Source organism: Notechis scutatus, chromosome 7, assembly GCF_049901735.1.
Source record: "Notechis scutatus isolate UNSWTSFEM ecotype Mainland chromosome 7, rNotScu1.2, whole genome shotgun sequence".
Taxonomy (NCBI): Eukaryota; Metazoa; Chordata; class Lepidosauria; order Squamata; family Elapidae; genus Notechis; species Notechis scutatus.
In genome coordinates this window covers 20,752,254-20,772,056 of record NC_142015.1, presented here as the reverse complement: position 1 = coordinate 20,772,056, position 19,803 = coordinate 20,752,254, and the positions used below count along the sequence as shown (strand labels likewise).

At 43.8% G+C, this 19,803-nt stretch overlaps 1 protein-coding gene across 5 annotated transcripts in view; it reads right to left on the bottom strand.

Annotated features, from left to right (window-relative positions):
- Positions 1-19,803, bottom strand: part of NTM (neurotrimin) — a 785,771-nt gene that overhangs the window by 311,865 nt on the left and 454,103 nt on the right. For 4 of the 5 annotated variants that reach the window (XM_087970093.1, XM_026678598.2, XM_087970094.1 and 1 more), the window contains exon 1: positions 9,811-10,841. In XM_087970093.1, the coding sequence (XP_087826219.1) occupies positions 9,811-9,977 (167 nt within the window). In that variant the 5' untranslated portion in view covers positions 9,978-10,841. Of the gene's footprint in view, positions 1-9,810; positions 10,842-19,803 lie in introns of those variants that run through there. The other variant, XM_026678596.2, reaches the window with a different exon arrangement.

The window sequence follows — 19,803 nt, the reverse complement described above, 5'->3', positions numbered from 1 at the left end:
CAGCAAAAAAAAAATAAAAAAAATCAATATTTTTTTTTTTCTAAAAGAGTTCCTAAGCCTTAGCTAACAGAAGAGTTTTATCTTTTCTGTTTTCCCCCAGATGCAAACATAATCTTCATCCGAAGCATGATACCATTCAGCCCATTGGCCTTGATGTGTTTTCTCTGACAGTCCTGGGTACATCCAACTGGCAGCCCAGGCTGGACTTCCAGACAAAACAGAATGACACTGCCAGCTTTTCAAGACCAAAAGGCGTGTTAACAGCAGGCACCAGAACAGCTATCAGAATGCCACATTTATTTACAAATTGTTAGTTAAAGTATCAAAAGTTGGCTCTGGAAGGGAAAACTCAAAAAGAAGTGGCTGACATATGCTAAATTTTCCTACTGCAGGAGAACTCGCTTGACCCTTTAGTGTATATACAGCATATCCCTCCTTCCTCCTGTTTTGTTTTTTTTTATTTTTTTTAATTTCTGCTTTGACCAGATTCTTTTTCTTGGATGGGGTTGCTTTTTCCCACCTGCAAGCCTTGAACTGTGTGGCTAGATCTGCCACCGCTCAGGGATGGCACAGGAAGGCCAGTCCTTAAAATGGAGTCAACATGGCTCTTGTTCCAAGCTGTTGCACAAGCTGTCACTCAACTTTAATTCCAGAGAGCTGTTTACACAGAGCTTGATCTTTCCTTAGGCTTATCCCAGGCTGTACCAGGCACCCTTTCAAATCCAGAAGAGTCGTCATTTCAGCTGTGATCGCAGAAAAAAGAACAAGGGGACAGAAGGAACTACTCTTAATATGTCTCCCTGTATGCGCTCATTCTCCTAACGGGGAATTACCTCAACAGGAACCGCAAGAACACTTTCCGTACGTGGTTTATAGCTTCTCCTGGGTTTGAACCAGGAGTGACAGCTGCAGCTGTTTTTGGAGGGAGGAGAGAAAAAAGAGGAGAGGCACAGGAAAAGCTGTCAATCTTATTTTGGGATGAGAGCCACTCTTGCCTGCCAAAGCAAGACTGCCCAGTTCTGCCTTAAGGGCAAAAATGTGGACGAAGGCAGCTTGAGCTTGATTTTCTGAGTTGAAATAAATGCAGAAGAATGAAAATGAACCCTTATGCATGAGACAGGCGCTCAGCTATACGTTCTACTCAATCCACGAAATTGTGAGTTTTTATAGCAACAGCGATGGCTCTTAAACGTATACACCGCTTCACAGTGCTTTACAGTCCTCTCTGAGAGGTTTACAGAATCAGCATATCCATCATCCTCTTTTAACGATCCCATAATCCCTTGTGGGGTGGAGTCTGGGCAACTGAATGGAGCTAGCGGAGTGTTTTAATGGCCGGATGCCCTTCCTGTCACCAGTGGGGAGTTTTGTTCAGCAGATATATTCTCATTGTGCCCAGAGAGAGAAAGATCTGCCTCTACCCAGGATCGAACTCACAGCCTGCTGGTTGTGAGGCGAGAGCTCCACCTCTAGGCTACCGCACTCACACAATCAGCCTTTTGCCCCCAACAATTTGGATCCTCTTTTTACTGACCTCAGAAAGATGAAAGGCTGAGTCAACCTTGAGCCGGTCACAATCAAACTGATGGTTGTCAGCAGAATTATAAGAATTTACAGAGTGAGGATGGGGGAAAATATTTACATTTTACCCAAGAGATGTTCAACAGTGAAGATCCGGAAAGCAGAGATTTTCCCTTTTCATTCTTTTTGTTGTTGTTGTTGTTGTTTGGTTGGTTCCGGCAATGTTAATCATCATTATAGGAGCTGCACTAATTAGAAAGCCCAGCTACGATTGAAGCGGTATGCTGTGCATAACCAATTTAATATAGCTAACAGTAGAGAGATTTTGTTACTGTCTTGTGCCCCCAAAGTTGAAAAAATAAAAATAAAAAAAGATGCAAACATCCAAAAGTCTTATTGGATTTCAAAGTACGCTTGGAGAAAACCTCCCTTTGGGTGTCTTTGATTATAAAAACAAACCTATCTCCCATCTGTACTCAAGGCTTGTTTGCTCAACATCAATGTCGCTTTGTAAATATGTTAGGATTCACATTAAGATCAATAGAAGACACACACTTTACTAGAGCTGGCTTCTGCCCGGAGTTTCACTACCTACCAAGATCGCTTGTTTGAATCATGTTGCCTAATTGGTAACATGAACACTATCTGAGCTCAAAGCTAGACTTTTATTGGAAAGGAGGAGGGGGGGAAAGTGGCACCCTTCAAGCAGAGCGTTTGTGGTGGCTCAGAATAATAATGACACAAAATGCACAGATGCAATATATAGATATATATAATAGCTGACCAGCAATGAAGTGGACCAGATGTGAATTACCATATTTTTTTGAGTATAAGGCGCTCCGAAGTATAAGACACACCTAGCTTTTGGGGAGGAAAACGGGGGGGGGGGGTAAAATCTGCATCTGCCTTTTGCAGCAAACAGCCAACAGCCTGTTTCAGCTTCAGCACAGCCTGATTAGCACAAGCAACTGATTGTCGGTTGGATCGGCCTCCCGACAATCAGCTGTTTCAGGCTGCAGGGATCGCCATCACCTATTACCGTCTCCATGTGCCCTGTTCTCAGCCTCCACGTGCCCCATTTTCATCCCGTTCCAGGCAGCTGGGATTGGAATAGGTGGAAAACGGGGCACGTGGAGGCTGAGAACAGGATGCGGAGTCACGTGGAGGTGCCAATTGGTTATGGCGATCCCTGCAGCCTTAAAACAGCTGATCTTCAGGAGGCTGATCCAACCGACAATCCGCTGCGTGTGCTAATCAGGCTGTGCTGAAGCTGAAACAGGCTGTTGGTTGTTTGCTGCAAAAGGAGACAAATTGCTGGGAGGCCGCGGCCGAAGGGTGGGGCCAGCAGGTGGGCGGGGCCTCAGCCACTTTCACTGTATAAGACGCACAGACATTTCCATCCACTTTTGAGGGTGGAAAAAGTGTGTCTTACACTCCAGAAAAGTCCGGTAGTTTGCCAAGGCATCTGAATTTGGACCACGTGACCATGGGGATGATGTAACAGTCGTAAGTGTGAAAAACGGTCATATGTCCTTTTTTTCAGTGACGTTGTAACTTTGTGCAATCGCTAAATGAACTGTTCCAAGTCGAGGACTACCTGTGTGGTCATCCTCTGGGTTCAAACAAACTAGGAGCAGTCCAGCAGGAGAAACCAATAGTAAAAGATGCTACGTTGGCTACGGCAAAACCTCAACCGAGCAGATTCACCAAAGCTTTCCGTCCCTTGCTGCCATAACAATTGGATTATGATTCAGAACATGGACTCAGGGATATTATTTCCACCAAAAAGAGAGAGAGAGAGAGAGAGAAATAGCATTCTTTTGAAGTAGGAACAGTTGTAGAGAAACCCTCAGAAAATATCTCAGTCCTGAAAACGCATGAATATTTGAGCAGGTGGGAAGTAAGAGACTGCATTTAATATTTAACTTGATTTTTCTGATCCATTTTTTTTCATTCTTTTTTTTTGGTCTCTGTGTGCATCAGGTAAAAGAGACACAGATGTTCAGGTTGTTTATGGACTTTGAAACTCAAGAGGTGGTCTAAACTCTCATTTCAGAGGAGGGGGAAAAATGGTAATATTTGACCAGCTGTTCTTGCTGGAATGGCTTTCTACCTTCATTTGTCTTTAACAGGAGTGAAAATTGGCTCACCGGCCTCCTTTTTCTTTCAATAACTTAGTTAATTGCACACCTCACAATAATAATCAACCCAACAGATTTGGCCCATGTCAAAACATAAAGGCTGCTCGTAAGAACCACTTTGGTGGAATCTAGTTTATGTGCACCTTATGGTTATCTCAATATAGTCACCATCTGTTTCCCAGGCCGCAAGAGTGATCAGCTGCATTATCTCTAGTGGAGTCATATTGGATTATTCTAATCGCATCTTTGTGTCAATCAAGAAATTAGTTTTCTGTCATCCAAATAACCTTTTCATTTATGAAAGGGTGTCTTCCTTTCCTCAAGCACCATAAGGCCCGCTTGGTTTACAAATAGCTAGCTTTACAATCTGAGCACACACATGTATTTAGGGAGGGATAGATCCTGCTTCATTCAGTGGAATGTGTTAAGAAGCACAGGAGATTAAAATAGCCTTCTCACAACCCAATGTTCAGTAAATGTATTTGTTGTGGCCCACTGGCGGCCAGCGGAGCTGGCAGCAGACTCAGACAATGAGGAGGTTGGGGAGGAACATGGGCCAGGCCTGGAGTCTGGCGAAGGCTCGGATGAGAGCTCTGTGTTGGAGGCGGAGATGGGGCCAGGGCCGTCTGACGGTTATCAGCTGCCTTTGGAGTTGGAGATCAGCGGGGCAGAAGAAAAGCTGGAGCCTGTTCTTGATGTGCGCATGCACAGAGCTGCCAGAAGAAGGGAACGGTTAAGGAACAAGGACTGACTTGGGAGTAAAGGCATAGGTGGACAGTGAATGGCCCCTCCCAAGGAGAATAAACAGGAATGAATAATGGAGTGGGGTTTTGCAGGAGATAATTAGTTTGTTTAATTAGTGTGAAGATTTGTTTGTCACTTTCAGAGACTTTTTGCCAAGTATTTTCTTGTACAGTATTGCGCTTGGAAGCTATCGGCCTGGCAGCTCTCCAAACCTCTCCAAAGATCTGTGGTTGCAATTCACCCTTGAAAGATTGTTTGCCAGGACTTTGCTGGATGTGAATAATAGAAATTCACATTAGCCTACTAAAAAAGGGGTTTAGTCGAGATGAGGAGTCTGCTTTGTGATTTTGTGAAGCCTACATCAGAACAATATTTTCTTGATTTAACAGGATTAAATCTATGGAATAACTGACCAATTTGTATTGTCTATTTTTATTTTATTTTTTTAACTTTCTATACAGGTAGTCCTTGACTTGCAACAGTTCGTTTAGTGACCAAAAGTTACCGAAAAAAGGGACTTAGGACCATTTTCACACCACTTTTTATGACTTTTGCAGCATCCCTATGGTCATGCGATTTGGATGCTGGACAACTGGTTCATTGTTATGACGATTGCAGTGTCTCGGGGTCTCCTGATCTCCTTGTAAGTGAGATCGTTTGTTAAGTGAGTTTTGCTCCTTTGGATGGCCTTTCTTGCCACCGCCGTTAAGTGAATCTGTGCAGTTGCTAAGCTAGTAACATGGTTGCAAAGCGAATCTGGGTTCCCCGTTGACTTTGCTGGTCAGAAAGTCACCAAAGGGGGGGTCATGTGACCTTGGGACCCCACAACCATCATAAATGTGAACCAGTTGCCGTGCATCTGAATTTAGATCCCGTGAGCATGGGGATGCTGCAAAGGTCATAACTGTGAAAAATGGTCATAAGCCACATTTTTTCAATGCCGTTGTAAATCTGAATGGTCACTAAGTGAACTGTTGTTAAGTCGAGGGCTACCTTATTAGTTTTACCTTTATTATTAGAGTACAACATGTGTACAATGAGATTGGCTAAGCCTCCCTCCGTGCCTGTAAACGACTAGAGGTTGGTTGCCATTCCCTGTGAAAAAGGTAACCAAAGAAACCTAGTGTCAACTCATAAAACATTTTGTATACATGTTTTATAGTTGACAACAGAAAGAAGCGGGGGGTGTTTCAAAGAGCAGGCTGCAGTGTGGAGTTGAAAGTACATGCCATTCATATTTTCTTCAAAGACTGATTAGATGACTGAAGCTTCTGCAGCACAAAAATCTAATTGGAGAGCATGATTGATGACTCTTGGCTATGGACGTGTTTTTTTTTGTTGGATGATACAACCAGAAGGGTGGGGGGAAAAGCAGGATCAAGGGTGACAGTGAATTACATATCTCAGAGTTGGCTACAGACGTAGAATGTTAACTTCAAATAAATCTTCTTTAGTTTTGGGAGTGTGGCTCAAGGCTCATGATTTAAGTGGAGTAACTGCCAGAATCCTGACACCTGGGAAAGACTTACGGTGTTGTATATATGCAGGGCAATATGCTTTATTAACTAGACAATAGTGGTTAAGGTCAATAAACCATATTGTCACAAAGCTTGCATGGTTTGTGAATCAAATCTCAGTGTAGGAGGAGAAGATCGAACTGCAGTTCTATTTTTCCCTAGGATTATAAGGTAGTTGAGTCATGGTGGCGCAGTGGTTAGAAGGCAGTATTGCAGGCTAACTCGGCGTTCCACTGCCAGGAGTTCAATCCTGACCAGCTCAAGGTTGACTCAGCCTTCCATCCTTCTGAGGTCGGTAAAATGAGGGACCCAAATTGTTGGGGACTGATGCTGATTCTGTAAACCCACTTAGAAAGTGCTGGAAAGCACTATAAAGCCATATTGCAACCCTAGTTTTTGACATCTGGTTCTGGCAATGACTTGGAGATTTTGAATAGGGTTCAATGCCCACAATCCAGAGGACAATCCAATTCTTTAAAGGCTTGAGTGCAAATTCAACAAATCCATAGGTAATTGTGAAAGGGTCAATTGGACTTCCAACCCAAGGGCTAAGACATTGCAAAAAGCATCATCTCAAATACCAGGGATTTTTAAAAAGGAGGAGGAAAAGGAGGGGAGGGGGAGAAGAAGAGGAGGAGAGGAGGAGGAGGAGGAGGAGGAGGAGGAGGAGGAGGAGGAGGAGGGAGGAGGAGGAGGAGGAGGAGGAGGAGGAGGAGGAGGAGGAGGAGGGAGGAGGAGGAGGAGGAGAGGAGGAAGAGGAGAATGAGAAGGAAAATAATAGGAGGAGGAGGAGAGGAGGAGGACGAGAAAAAAACAGGTCAGCATTATACTTTTATAGTCCAGAGTTCTGAAATAAATAATTTCAGAGGAAGAAAAAGTTCAGGCTCTGAACTTTACAAACATCAAGATGAGATGAATATTTCATTGGAATGGTGAGCCAGAGCCTGAACCTTGGGAAGGAACATGAATACAGATCTGCTAACAAGCATTGCAATGGTTGGACAAGGAGAGAGGGAATATGTCAGTGCAGGAAAGGAAATTTGCAGGAACAGCTGACTGGAGGAAAGTAATCCAAAACCCCAGAAGAATTGCTAGCTTTTTCCTTTTTGCCTGACAGCATTTTGTGCAGGTTAACTCAAAACCAATGGGTAGCTACAACACTAGTCTGCAACCTGGTTTGGAAACCTGGAGTAGTGTGTGCTGTTATGCATCGTCCTTTGTGTTATGAATATGGATGGGAAATCCTAATCCTGCTGCCCTAATTTAGTCAGAGAAAACACTGAGGATTACAACAAAATCCTTGCACCCCACAAGCAAAATAGGTCAGGCTAGATTAAAATTTTTGAAAGGAACACCAAACCTAACAACTATTAACAATTAACTGTTGAACTGGAAGGAAGTTTTTAGGTTCATGTTCAGTTATAAAATTATGCAAAGCTTTTTTTTTTTAATCCCTTCCTAATGGCCTAAAATATTTCCCAACAAAAGGATTTATTAGAATTTTCATTTCGCTCCCTGCCTGTTTTACAGGACTCTTCATTTTCCTCTAGAAAATAACAATTTCTTCAACAATTATACTAGTGGTACAATGCAATAGTAATAATAAGTGTTTTGTTTGTCCGAGTGTTCGCGCCTGCGTGAACACATGAATCTTTGAATGTTTCAATTTACCAGCAAGAGCCTCCATTTTCTAGGGCCTCTTCTGTTGCTTAAGAAATTCAATATTGTAAAATACATTAAGTCTACTGAATTATTGCACAAAACATAAAGAAATCCAATAAAAAACATTTGATTTTTACAGAGAACGCGCCTACCATTATGTAATCACTAGATTCATTTTGTGCTTACTAAGAACATGTCCTAAACCTGTTAGGCTGTTATAAACTACAATAGCTGGCTTTAAAGCCAAACTACAAGAACCAGATGGCTGATCACATTGTGTGAACCCAACTGTGTCCAACAGTCTGTCTACATGGCCCATCACTGGCCACAATCACTAGCAATGATCCACCAGGGTCTTGGATAGAATGACATCATCCTTTTCTCCTTTAGTATAGTTACACTGACTGAAGAAGCCTGGAACCAAACTCAAGATTTATACAACATATGCTAAACATATAGTCTTTCTCTAAAATACTGTACTACCCTTAAGGCAAAATAATTTGTCACGCTTTTTCCTAGACCTCCAAAATGTGGGTCATAGTGGATTACCAATAAGGGGATCAACAAGGAAAAACACAACATGCAATTTCAACAAATAGCAAGCGTGGATACCCATTTCGAGATCTTCCTCTTTCAATTGTGTTTTGGGATGTGCTAACCCTATGGTCCTGAGTATAGAAGGGAGGAAGGGGTTTCTGCCCACATGTTAACAGATGCCAAATGCCTATAGGAAAAGTTGTCATCTTCATCTTCATCATCATCATCATCATTGTATGGTAATTGACATCACCTTTTACTAGGTTCTAGTTAGGGCACCAAGGGGTAGAAGGAAGAAAAATGTAAAACTCCCCAATTTTTTACCCTCTGTGTTTTTTACCCTTTATCACTAAGATTTGGTTTTGTTTTGTTTTCCTATCTACATGACCACCCATCTAATTAAAATTAAAGCTTCGTGGCCTAACTTGGGCGTAGTTCCTTTACACACAGCTAACATCAACTATACGTTGTTAACTCAGTAGTAATGAGTTTCGGCATATTCTATATCGTTCATTACTGATAGTCAGAAATAGTCAGATAATTTAGTCAGATATTTGAGGAACGCAGACGTATTCTGATCGAAGCATTTCTCCATTTTTCTAAAGAACCTTTCTTTATAATTCTGGGGAATTTTTTTTAAAAAATAGCACTTTTCCAACTTCATCATCATATTCTGACATCTCTAAAATTTAGCTGAGAAGCCCATAAGCATTAAAAGTGGCATAAAGCTGGTATTACATCTGTAGACCGGTTACGCAAATCCTTGTGGTATATCATTCTGCGCTGTACATTAAGCTTATTAATTCTTGCTGTATCAACAAATTATGGATTTCATTGCTTAACAGTGCTGGGTGGAAACATGACATCAGCTTTCCGAAGACTCAGATTGTTGCTGTGGGCCTCTCTGAACCTAAGGCAAGGGGGGTGGGTCCAACCTGGACAATTTTAAGGGGGACTCTAGGAGTTGAAGTCCACAAGTCTTAAAGTTGCCAAGGCTGGGCACCCCTGGCCTAAGGGCCTCTTTTCCAAGGTACAAGCAGTTCCATAGCTTCTCTGGAAACAGACTTTGAGCACCAAGTTTCGGGAGTGGAACAACCGAGAAATATCATTCCCAGAATGGAGAAAAGTCTTAAGACCCCTGGCTCAACCGGATTTGAACTCAGACATCTCAAAAGGCAGCAAACCTTTCCAGCTTCACCTCCCCTTCAGCTTCCTCTTCCTCCGAAGAGCAGCCAGGAGAGGACAACCCAGCCAGCACCGCTTCTCCGCCTTCCAGAAAAGCTCAAGGCTTTTGAGAACCAACTATCCCAGCAAACATCTGACCAGGATGGGTTCATCAGCCCTGCGTGGAGGAGACAATCTACTCCATACCTCAACCACACCTCCAAGAAGGTAAAGCAGAAATATGCCTTAGTCCCCAACCTCTTGCAAGAGGAGAAGAGAGCAATAGAAGACCCATCATCCCCGACTCCGCCAAGAGTCACTCGATGGCAACTATTTTTTATTTTATTTTTGCTTTCTTCCCTCCACCCCAAAAAGGATCTTAGACATAACACCCCCATCCCCATAACCTACAACCCTCCAAGCCGCCGGTCTCCCCATCTCCCCCAGGACTACGACACCCCCTCCTCTCCCCAACGCCCCCCCCTCCCCCCCACCTGCCCCCCAGGCCAAGCCCGCGCTCCTACCTGAGGGTGGCGCTTTCTCCTTGCCTGACCGTCACGTTGTCCATGGCCTTGGGGAAGGTGGCATCTCCGCTGCGCACGGGCACTCCTGCGGGCACAAGGAAGAGCAGCCTGAGACACACGACCACCAGGCACCGCCAGGGCAGAACCAAGCACCCCCCGACCCCCATCCTGGGATGCGGGGGGAAGGAAGTTAGCCGTTCGCCAAATCCAGCCCCGACGGGGCCAAAAGCGCAGACCCAAAGGGTACCAAGCAGCGCCCCCAAAAACAGGGGGGCAGGAAAGAAAACAAACAAACAAACAAAAAAGACGGGGTGACGACGGAGATTTTCCAGAGGGGGGTCGGCGGAGCCCCTCGAAATCCAGAGACGGCGTTGCTTGGTGGAGAACCGAGCCGAGCCGGCAAGAGAAGCAGCAGCAGCGGCAGCAGCAGCTGGGGAAGAAGCGGCGAAGGTGGCCGGCCGCTCGGCTGCTTCACCAGCCCCGCTTTGCAAGGCGCAGTTCGGGCATCCCTGGCTTGGCGAGCCGAAGCCGGAGCCGGAGCGCTCCGCAAGCTCCGCTGGCCCCAAAGAGTTCCCCAAAGTCCCGGTCTCCGGCGGAGAGGCGACGGTCCCGACGAGCCCAAATTGCAAAGCCGAAGCCCCCGCAAGGGTAGGCGGGCAACTTCTCTCCGCCGCCGCCGACCCGAGCCCAGCTGCTTCCCCGGCTGGGGTGATGGAAGCGAGCCGCGGAAGTTCCCTGGCTTAGCAGAGGCGGCTGGCCGGCTGGCGGGCTCCCTCTCTTCCTCTTCCTCCTCCTCCTCTTCCTCCCTCCCTCCGGTTCAGCCGGCCGGCTCGGCGCTCTCCCCGGGCTGGCCGGCTCGGTTCTTCCCCCAGTGCCGGAATGGCCCGCTGGCCGCCCGGCTAACGCAGACACGCCCGCGCCGACTTCGACTTCCCGGGGTTGTCATGGCAGCCAGTCCATCACTGACCGGCACTTCGGGCTCCCCGTCGCAGGCGGCGCGGAGCAAGCCAGCCTCCTTTCGCCCGTTTCAGCTCCAGCCCAGGGCGCCGGGAGGGAGCACGAGGAGCTTGGGGGGGGGGGGGGGAGGGATGCGCGCGGATTAACCCACAAGGCGCCGGTTCACCTTTCCCATCCTCTTCCCATCCCGGTCCACCTCTCTTCCCCCTCTGCGAATACTTTCTCTCCCGCTCCTCTCCCCGAAGCTTGCCTTGGTGCAACTGGCTGGGGGGGCGTTCGCCCTGCTTGGGGTTGCCTCCCCCTTCAACAACCCTGTAGGGTGGACATGCAACTGGCTGGGGGGTTTCGCCCTGCTGGGGTTGCCTCCCCTTCAACAACCCTGTAGGGTGGGCAAAACTGAAATGGAGGCACTAGCTCCAAAATCAGGGGGTGCTTGCCTTATTTATTCATTTGTTTCTTTCTTTCTTTAGTTTATTTAGTTTAGTTTATCAAGCATGTATGAGAAAATAAATATAAGTATGAACATAACAAACAAACATATAAATATAAACTGGTATAACTATATACATAATAAATGAGTACACATAAATGGAAACTTGCTGGTTCCAAAGAGCTCAGTATGACTTGCAGCAGGATTCAGTTATATTTCCACCCTTTATACGCATTATATAAATATACACACACATATATATTTCATTATTTCCCCCTGGAGGGCTCAAACGCACGCAGCTGGCTATTATGCTTAAGGAGGGACTAGAACTCCCAGTCTCCTGGGGATTGGCCCAAAGTCAGCCAACCAGCTCTCATGATTGAGCCAAGATTAGAAATCTCAGTCTCCTGGGATTGGCCCAAAAATCTCTCAGTTATCCTTCGAGCTTACAATGGAACTAGAACTCACAAGACTCCTGGTGTCTAGTCTGGTGCCTTCATCTGGAATATGGATTTATTTTTTTTCATACAGTGTTAGCTTATAGAATAGGGTAAGGATTAATAGACTCTGGAAATGTCCGGAGCACTCTAATATTGGAACATGTCCTGCACTCTGCAGAATAATATTGCCCAATTGTATAAGACAACCTTTGTGGTGAGATCACACTGAACACAGGAGACCAGGCTGGAAAAAGTGACATTGATTTTTACAAAAGCATGAAAGGGAATAGATGTTTTGAACGCTTGTGGAAGTGCATTCATAAATGTATCAATATGTTAATTTACTCATTAACATATTAGTACTAAACCCGCATATTACTACAAGTGGCACAGCAGATTAATGCTATACCAGTCCTAATTACATTATGCCTTAGTATATTGTATAAATCCAGTTAATGTTTAATTCTTTTCTTTTAAAGCCTCACTTTAATTGAGTTATCCTGGGGTCTATGAATGGGGGCTTGTAAGTAAGGAACCTCTCTCTCTGCCTTTACAATCCATGTATTCATATAACAGACCCAACACATCTTCACCAATTGAAATAGCATTTTGTGCATGTTGTTATTCAGTCACTAAGCCATGCCAAGGCCTCAACGACCCCATGTCCCCCCCTCCCCGTTCTTCGCTAACTCCCAAAGTTTGTCCAAATTCATGTTCATTGAATAGATGACACCATCTAACCGTCTCACCCTCTGCCATCCCTTTCTCCTTTCATCTTTCCTAACATCAGAGTTTTTTTTCCAAGGAGTCCTCTCTTCTCATTTGATGGCTAAACTATTTGAGCTTCAGCTTCAGTAACCGTCCTTCCAAAGGACAGTCCTTCCTGATTTCCTTTAGGGTTGACTAATGGGATCTCCTTCTCTCTCTCCCCCTCCCCCTCCTTCTCCTTCTTCCATATCCATCATCGGATGTTGGTGATCAGGTGGGCGATCCTATTTTTATCAACAGCCACATGAAAAAGTGATGCTGAGTTTTATCCAAACCAGTCCCTTAGATTTTGAAGTCACAATGTTCTTATTCTGCCTGGACCTTCACTTGGATTAAGTGAAGTATGCCATATTTTTCCGGGTTCGAAATATTCTAACTTTCCCATTTTTATGCTTTTAATGATTTCCCCTGGATCTCCTTGGAACTCTCAAAAGACTTAGTTTTAAGGAAAGCCTGGATTATGTTAACTGTGGATAAGCCTAGGGTTGAACCTGGTCAATGTTGGCCTAAATCCTTTGAAAAAGTGGTGATGGGGAGAAACCATTCTTGCTCCTTTCTCGGTGTCTTTAGGTCCTGATTTCCAGCCATTTACAGGTGTTTTTCTTTTTTAAAGAAAGCTTGGGTGGGTTGAGGGGTTAGAAAATGTAGCTAATTTAATTCACACAGTACACCTGCTAGCAATTAAACACCCCCACCTTATTATAAATTGCTACCAACAGGAGCTGTTGGGTTCTAAAATGGTGACCTAGATGCAGAAGAGTTCGTTACCCCATTGCTGGTCTCTAGAGTCATCCGGTACTTTGTAAAACATTATTTAATTTGCTAACTGTGCCACTTCATCTCAAGCATTCCGATATCTGCCAGGCAGAGAAGACACTTCATAAAACAATGAAGTCTTATGATGATTGCTTGTGCTGGGAGGGGTAACAAAGGGAGAAGGATGCCTTTTTAAGCTTTATCGTTTCTTCATTTCCCCTCTCTTTTTTTTTAAAGATTTCCAAATGGAAAATGTGAAAAGCTGCAGATGAACAGCCTAGAAAAATAAAGGATTATGATGTTTTGGTAGAGTTTTTTTCCACTATTTCTCTTGATCGAGAGGAAAGGGGTGGGTGGGATGAAAACCATACAGTCCAGTGATTTTAGGCTCCAACTGCAATTTTCCTAGGAGAAAATATGCTAGTATGTCACATCCTTGAACATTTCAGAGTGGGGGAAAAATATGTACCTTTAATTGAATCTCCATATTTTATTCATGCAGGATCACTCTATGGGATTGCACTTCTGGAATCGACTATAACGGATTGGTTCACGCTCACAGCACCAAACCATAGTTTACAAATCATAGCAGCTGACTTCGTGCACAACCACAAATAAACCACACTGGACTTGAATGTGAGCTCTTAATTCAATTCTATTTCATTTAAAAGTCAAAGATAAAATGAATGCAGTTGGGTTTGGGCTTAGATGTGGAAATAGAACTCTTGAAGTTTACACAAATCACCATTTATGGTGTGCTGTGCTGTGCTGTGCAAACCCAGCCTGCAGAGGTTTATTCAGTTAATTATGGTTAAGTAAACTATGGTTTATTGTGTGAACTTGGACACCCCTGACAGTTCTGCGTGACACTATATTCAGGAGTTGTTTGTGTTCACTTGCAACTCCTTTGGATTCGGCTGAAGCCATTCACTCCCAGGCCAAAAGGAGATAATGTCAGCCATCAGTATTATCAACTCCAGAAATTGACAAGACAGCTTAAACGTCCACTTGTTCTTTTGACTCCTCTGAATGTTGATGTAATGCTTTCAATGATAAATCAGCTGGAAGGAATTGACATTAAAAAAAAAACCAATGTAAAAGAAATAACAAGTTAGAAAAGACCTCAGACGTGTGCAGATATTTCTACTTCATCTCTGGTTGAGCCTGGATGAAGATCTTATGTGCAAGAGAGAGAAGGACAGTGCCCTGTCTGTTGGCAAAGATGACTGCAGCATGTTACATTTTGGGGGGAAGATTAAGGATGTGCCTCACCAGGTGGCAGCACCTGGGGAATTTCTCTTTGCTTCAAAGTTATAAACCAGGGACCCCCAAACGTGGCTACTTTAAGAGCTGTGGACTTCAACTCCCAGAATTCTCCAGCCAATTGGAGAATTCTGGGAGTTAAAGTCCACAAGACTTAAGGTTGCCAAGTTTGGAGACCTAGATGTCTCCACAAAAATCTCCATTAATTGAGTTTGACTTATGCTCTTAAAAAGATAAGGATATTTAACTTTGTTGAGATTTTAAATGCTAACCAATAAAATAAGAAACCTATTTGATTTAAATCCTCAAATCAATTCTATTCTCCCCACATCTGTTTCAAAGATAATGGAGATACCATCAGTGGTATCTTCAGTGAAGAAAAACTGAAGGCTCAGCTAGTTTTCCCTCATGAAATGGAAAGAGTGTGGCCCACTTCTTCTGGATCTTAATATGATCCAGTTCTGCAGGCAGTGGAAGGATGGGATCATTCTTCTGAAGTTCCTGCTCTAAGACATGTGGATTTGAATGACTCTGGAATAGTGTTGGTTCCCATACATCAATATTAACCCCATCTTCCAGGTGTCCCTTCTGGGTAGCTGGAGGCTCTTTAAGATAAGGGGAAGCAATCATGAGCTCCATAAAACCTGAGTTTATTGATTGTGTCTGTGGTACAGCACTAAGTGGATTCCTCAAGTGTCTTAACAATATAACCAAGAGGAAACCAAGTATAGCTTGGCAGCTTGGTGTCTTCCTTGGCTCTGAATTCTAATTTTCTCCATTATGGAGGAGTTTTTAATCATATATCTATCTATCTGTCTGTCTATCTGTCTGTCTGTCTATCTTTGGTTATTCGGGTTTTCTCCCGCGTAAGATTGGAAGTATCTAGGCAACGTTTCGATGAAGTCTCATTCATCATCTTCAGGCTTGTGTCTTCAGCTCTGTGCTCTGTGCTCATTCACAAGTGGTGAAGCACAGAGCTGAAGACTGGCCTGAAGCTGATGAATGAAGCCTCATCGATTGCCTAGATGGAGTTCCAATGTTGGTAGAATGGGCTGTGTAATGGCCTTTATATATATATATATATATATATATATATATATATATATATATATATATATATATATACACACATACATACACACACACACACATATACACATATATATATACACACACACACATATTATATATATATATATATATATATATATATATATATATATATATATATATATATATATATATATCACACAAATATAAATATTAATGTGTGTGTATGTTGCAGCATAACTCTGGAATGCCTCGAGCAACTTCAACCAAACTTGATACACAGATGAGTTATGCTCCGGAAACAAATACTGTGTGGGTAAGACACCCCTAACATCCCTCAGTGTGTGTGTGTGTGTGTGTTTGCCTTAAAATGGCTTCTACTGTACAGCACACTGGACTTGCCATGGTAATGGCTTCACAGTACTCCACAAGGGGGCTCCCTCTCAGCCCTCCAAGGAAACGTCAGGTGATTGGCCAAGTGCAATAAAACAAAAATGATTCACCAGCGTAAACAAGAAACTCCCAAGGAGAGGAATAGAAGACTTGCAATGCTGCATGAGAGACAGTACAACAGTGTGAGTCCTGACTACAGGATTTTCCTGTCTAATACAGGATTGGGATTAATAAATACCTGGGCAACACCGGATTATTGGCTACTCTTCCATATATACCCTGGTGCTGGTGGTAGTTTTAAGAAGCAAGCTTTTCCTCACAAAACCATATATCTTCCACCTAAATACCTTCCTTTTAATTTAGGAGGCACTTAAAACAAGGAGCAACTGCTTCTCTTTTACAGTCTCCTAGAGACCTGGTTTGTAAGTGATGCAAGTCACTAAGCAAATATTTTCACAAGTGAGCTCTAAAATAAGAATTGTGTTTATTCCTGAACTGTTCTCCAAGGAGTTCAAAATGATCTCCATAAATTCCACACAAGCTGCCCAGCGAGGTGGCTTCCCTTTCACTGCTGGAGAAACCGTCATGCATCTCCTCTCTGGAGATAAACTATGTCCCCCAAACAGACAATCAAGTCAAATATGAGGGGTCCTTGCTGCTCTCTGAGCTTGGTTCTTTTCTTGCAGGCATTTCATGACCCAAACTGGGTAACATAACTAGTGTTAGTGATGACTAGCAGTAGTGATGTTACCTGGTTTAGGTCATGAAATGTCTTCAGGAAAACAGCGAAACTTCCAGAGTGCGAAGGACCCCTCATTTCAACCCAAGCTACATATATTCTCCTTTATTGAGCCAAACTTGTTGTTAGTTGCAAAATCATGTCTGACCCATCGCAACCCCATGGACAACATTCCTCCAGGCCTTCCTGTCCTCTACCATCGTCTGGAGTCCATTTAAGCTGATGCTGACTGCTTCAGGGACTCCATCCAGCCACCTCATTCTCTGCCGTCCCTTTCTTCTTCTTTTGCCCTCCATCATTCCCAGCATTAGGCTCTTCTTCTCCAGCGAGTCCTTCCTTCTCATGAGGTGGCCAAAGTCTTTGAGTTTCATCTTCAGGAACTGGCCTTCTAAAGAGCAATCGGGGTCGATCTCCTCTAGGACTGACCGGTTTGATCACCTTGCAGTCCAAGGGACTGAGCCAACCTAGAAGACCTCCAAGGTTCCTTCCAGCTCATTCATTCTATTCATTCTAAATATTCTTTGTTTGTTGTGGTATACCTAAATATCTAACAGTCCATGGGTATAGAAATGTCACTACATAATTTCATTTTTGGGGAGTGGGTGGGGGAGATACTCATTTTTATGAGGTTAGGTAACCTGTGTTCCTCCACCTGAGGAGAAGAAATACAGCTCCCAACATCCTTCAGAATTACCCGTCCTAATTGGGGTTGCTGGGAACGGCAGTTTCCCCAACTTCTGGAGGGATACCATTTCCTTCTTGGATGTAGAACAGTGGTTCCCAAACTTTTTGGCAACAAGGACCAATTTGGTGGGAAACAATTTTTCCATGGATTGGTGTGTGATTGTGTGTGTGTGTGTGTGTGTGTGTGTGATTTAGCACTCTATCTAGATCCTGCACATGCACAGATAAAGTTTCATTCACTTGGGTGGCTCGGTTCCGAATAGGCAGGGACTGGTCCTGGTACCACTGCTCACTGCCAGTGTTTAGGGATCCCTGATTTAGAGGAAGGATTTCTACAACCCTGTCCCTTAGACCAAGTAGTCCAGTTTTGTCTGGTAACACCAAAAGTTGCCCGAAGACTCCAATAGGCCCAATTCACCTTAACTATAGTGGGGGTCCATTCTTTCTAGAGCCATGGTGACACAGTGGTTAGAGTGCAGTATTGCAGGCTAACTCACTGCTTGCTGCTAGCAGTTCGATTCTGACTGGCTCAAGGTTGACTCAGCCTTCCATCCTTCCAAGGTCAGTAAAACGAGGACTCGGATTGTTGGGGGCAAAATGCTAACTCTGTAAACCGCTTAGAGAGGGCTGCAAAGCACTGTGAAGCAGTATATAAGTCTAAGTGCTATTGCCTTCCTTCCTTCCTTCCTTCCTTCCTTACTTACTTACTTACTTACTTACTTACTTATTGGTTAGAATGTAGTATCACAGGCTAACTCTGTCCAGAGCCAGGAATTTGATCCTGACCAGCTAAAGACGGACTCAGCCTTCCATCCTTCTAAAATAGGTAAAATGAGGACCCAGATTGTTTGGGGACGATATGCTGGCTCTGTAAGCCACTTAGAGAGGGCTGTAAAGCACTATATAAGCGGCATATAAGTCTCAGTGCTGTTGCCATTCTGAATTGCTCCTCTACTCTGAAGAAAACAAAGCTCTACATGCTTCATTCAATTTAGCACACAGAAATTTAGTATGCCAGAAATTGCTCCATTTCCTCTCCATTCCTGCCTCCCTCTTTTTTGGATCTGCAGTACATATACATAAATCAAACTGTCACCACTCGTCTTGCCCGTGACAGCTGTAATTGCTCCAGGATTTAAAAATATCTGCAGACAATAAGCACAATAAACATACACTGGTTCCCCCCCCCCCCAAAAAAAAATCCCCCACTCTGAAAAAAAGAGAGTCAAGAGGCCTTTAAAATGTACAGCCACTCCAAGAGGAATCTTATGATTAAATTCAGCTCTGAAACAAAAACCATGACAGGGAATGTTGAGTACTTGTAGAAAAATCTTTGGTAGAGTACAGGTCAGAGATGGTATTCAGCAGGTTCTGACCAGTTCTGGAGAACTGGAAGTGGAAATTTTGAGCAGTTTGGAGAACTGGCAAATTCACTCATATTTATGATGGTTGCAGTGTCCCGTGGTCACCTTTTGTGACATTCTTGCGGGCAAAGTCAATGAGGAGGCCAGATTCACTTAACCACCTTGTTACTAACTTAATAACTGCAATGATTCACTTAACAATAGTGGCAAGAAAGGTTGTAAAGGGGAGGCAAAGCTCACCTAGCAGACAGTAACAGACATTTTTTGGCTCAATTGTCTTATGTCAAGGACTACTACCTGTATATGGGTATGTGGGTGTGATCTTAAAAGATAACCAGATGTGAATGCAAAGGTTAGTAAAACACAAAGTCATTCAAAAGACAACATTTTGCACTGATGACATTAAGCTCCCTTTTTGTTTCCAGCTATTGCTACTACAACATTGTTTGCTGCACTTATTAATATGATTCAGAAAAAATGCATGGTTATTAAAAAAATAAAAATAATAAAGCTGAGGAAGCATTAATATTCTGTACCACAAAAATCAACACAAATGTGTGTGGGGTGGGAAGCAGCACTCAAGGTCTCCAGATCTTAGAGGACTAATATACTTTGCTTGTGTCTGTGTGCGGAGTCCTTGGTGCTCCCTGACCATTTGGAATCCATTAATTTTAATACAGTAGGGCAGTTATTGTAATTTTAACTAAATTGTGGTTCAATATTAATAATGTCTTCATTGGAGATTAACAGAGTCTCGCTGAGAGCACTGCAGTTCTGCCCAACAAAATATTTTTCCAATTTTGTCTCGGCATGGATGAAACAAGCGGTTGAGTTTAGAAGGAAAAGGAAATTTGAAATATAACTAGGTTGACATAATGCCTGGGTTCACATTAGAGGTGGTCTATTCAGCAGGTTCTGACCAGTTCTGGAGAACCGGTAGCGGAAATTTTCAGTAGTTTGGAGAACCGGCAAATCCCACCTCTGACTGGCCCCGCCCCCATCTATTCTCTGCCTCCCAAGTCCCAGCTGATTGGCTGGGTCTTCTTTTGTTGCGCTGCACAGGAGAACGGAGCTGAAAAGCAGGTTAGTGGGGTGGGGAGGGAATGGGATTTTGCAGTGTACTTCCCTGCCACACCAACCAAGCCACGC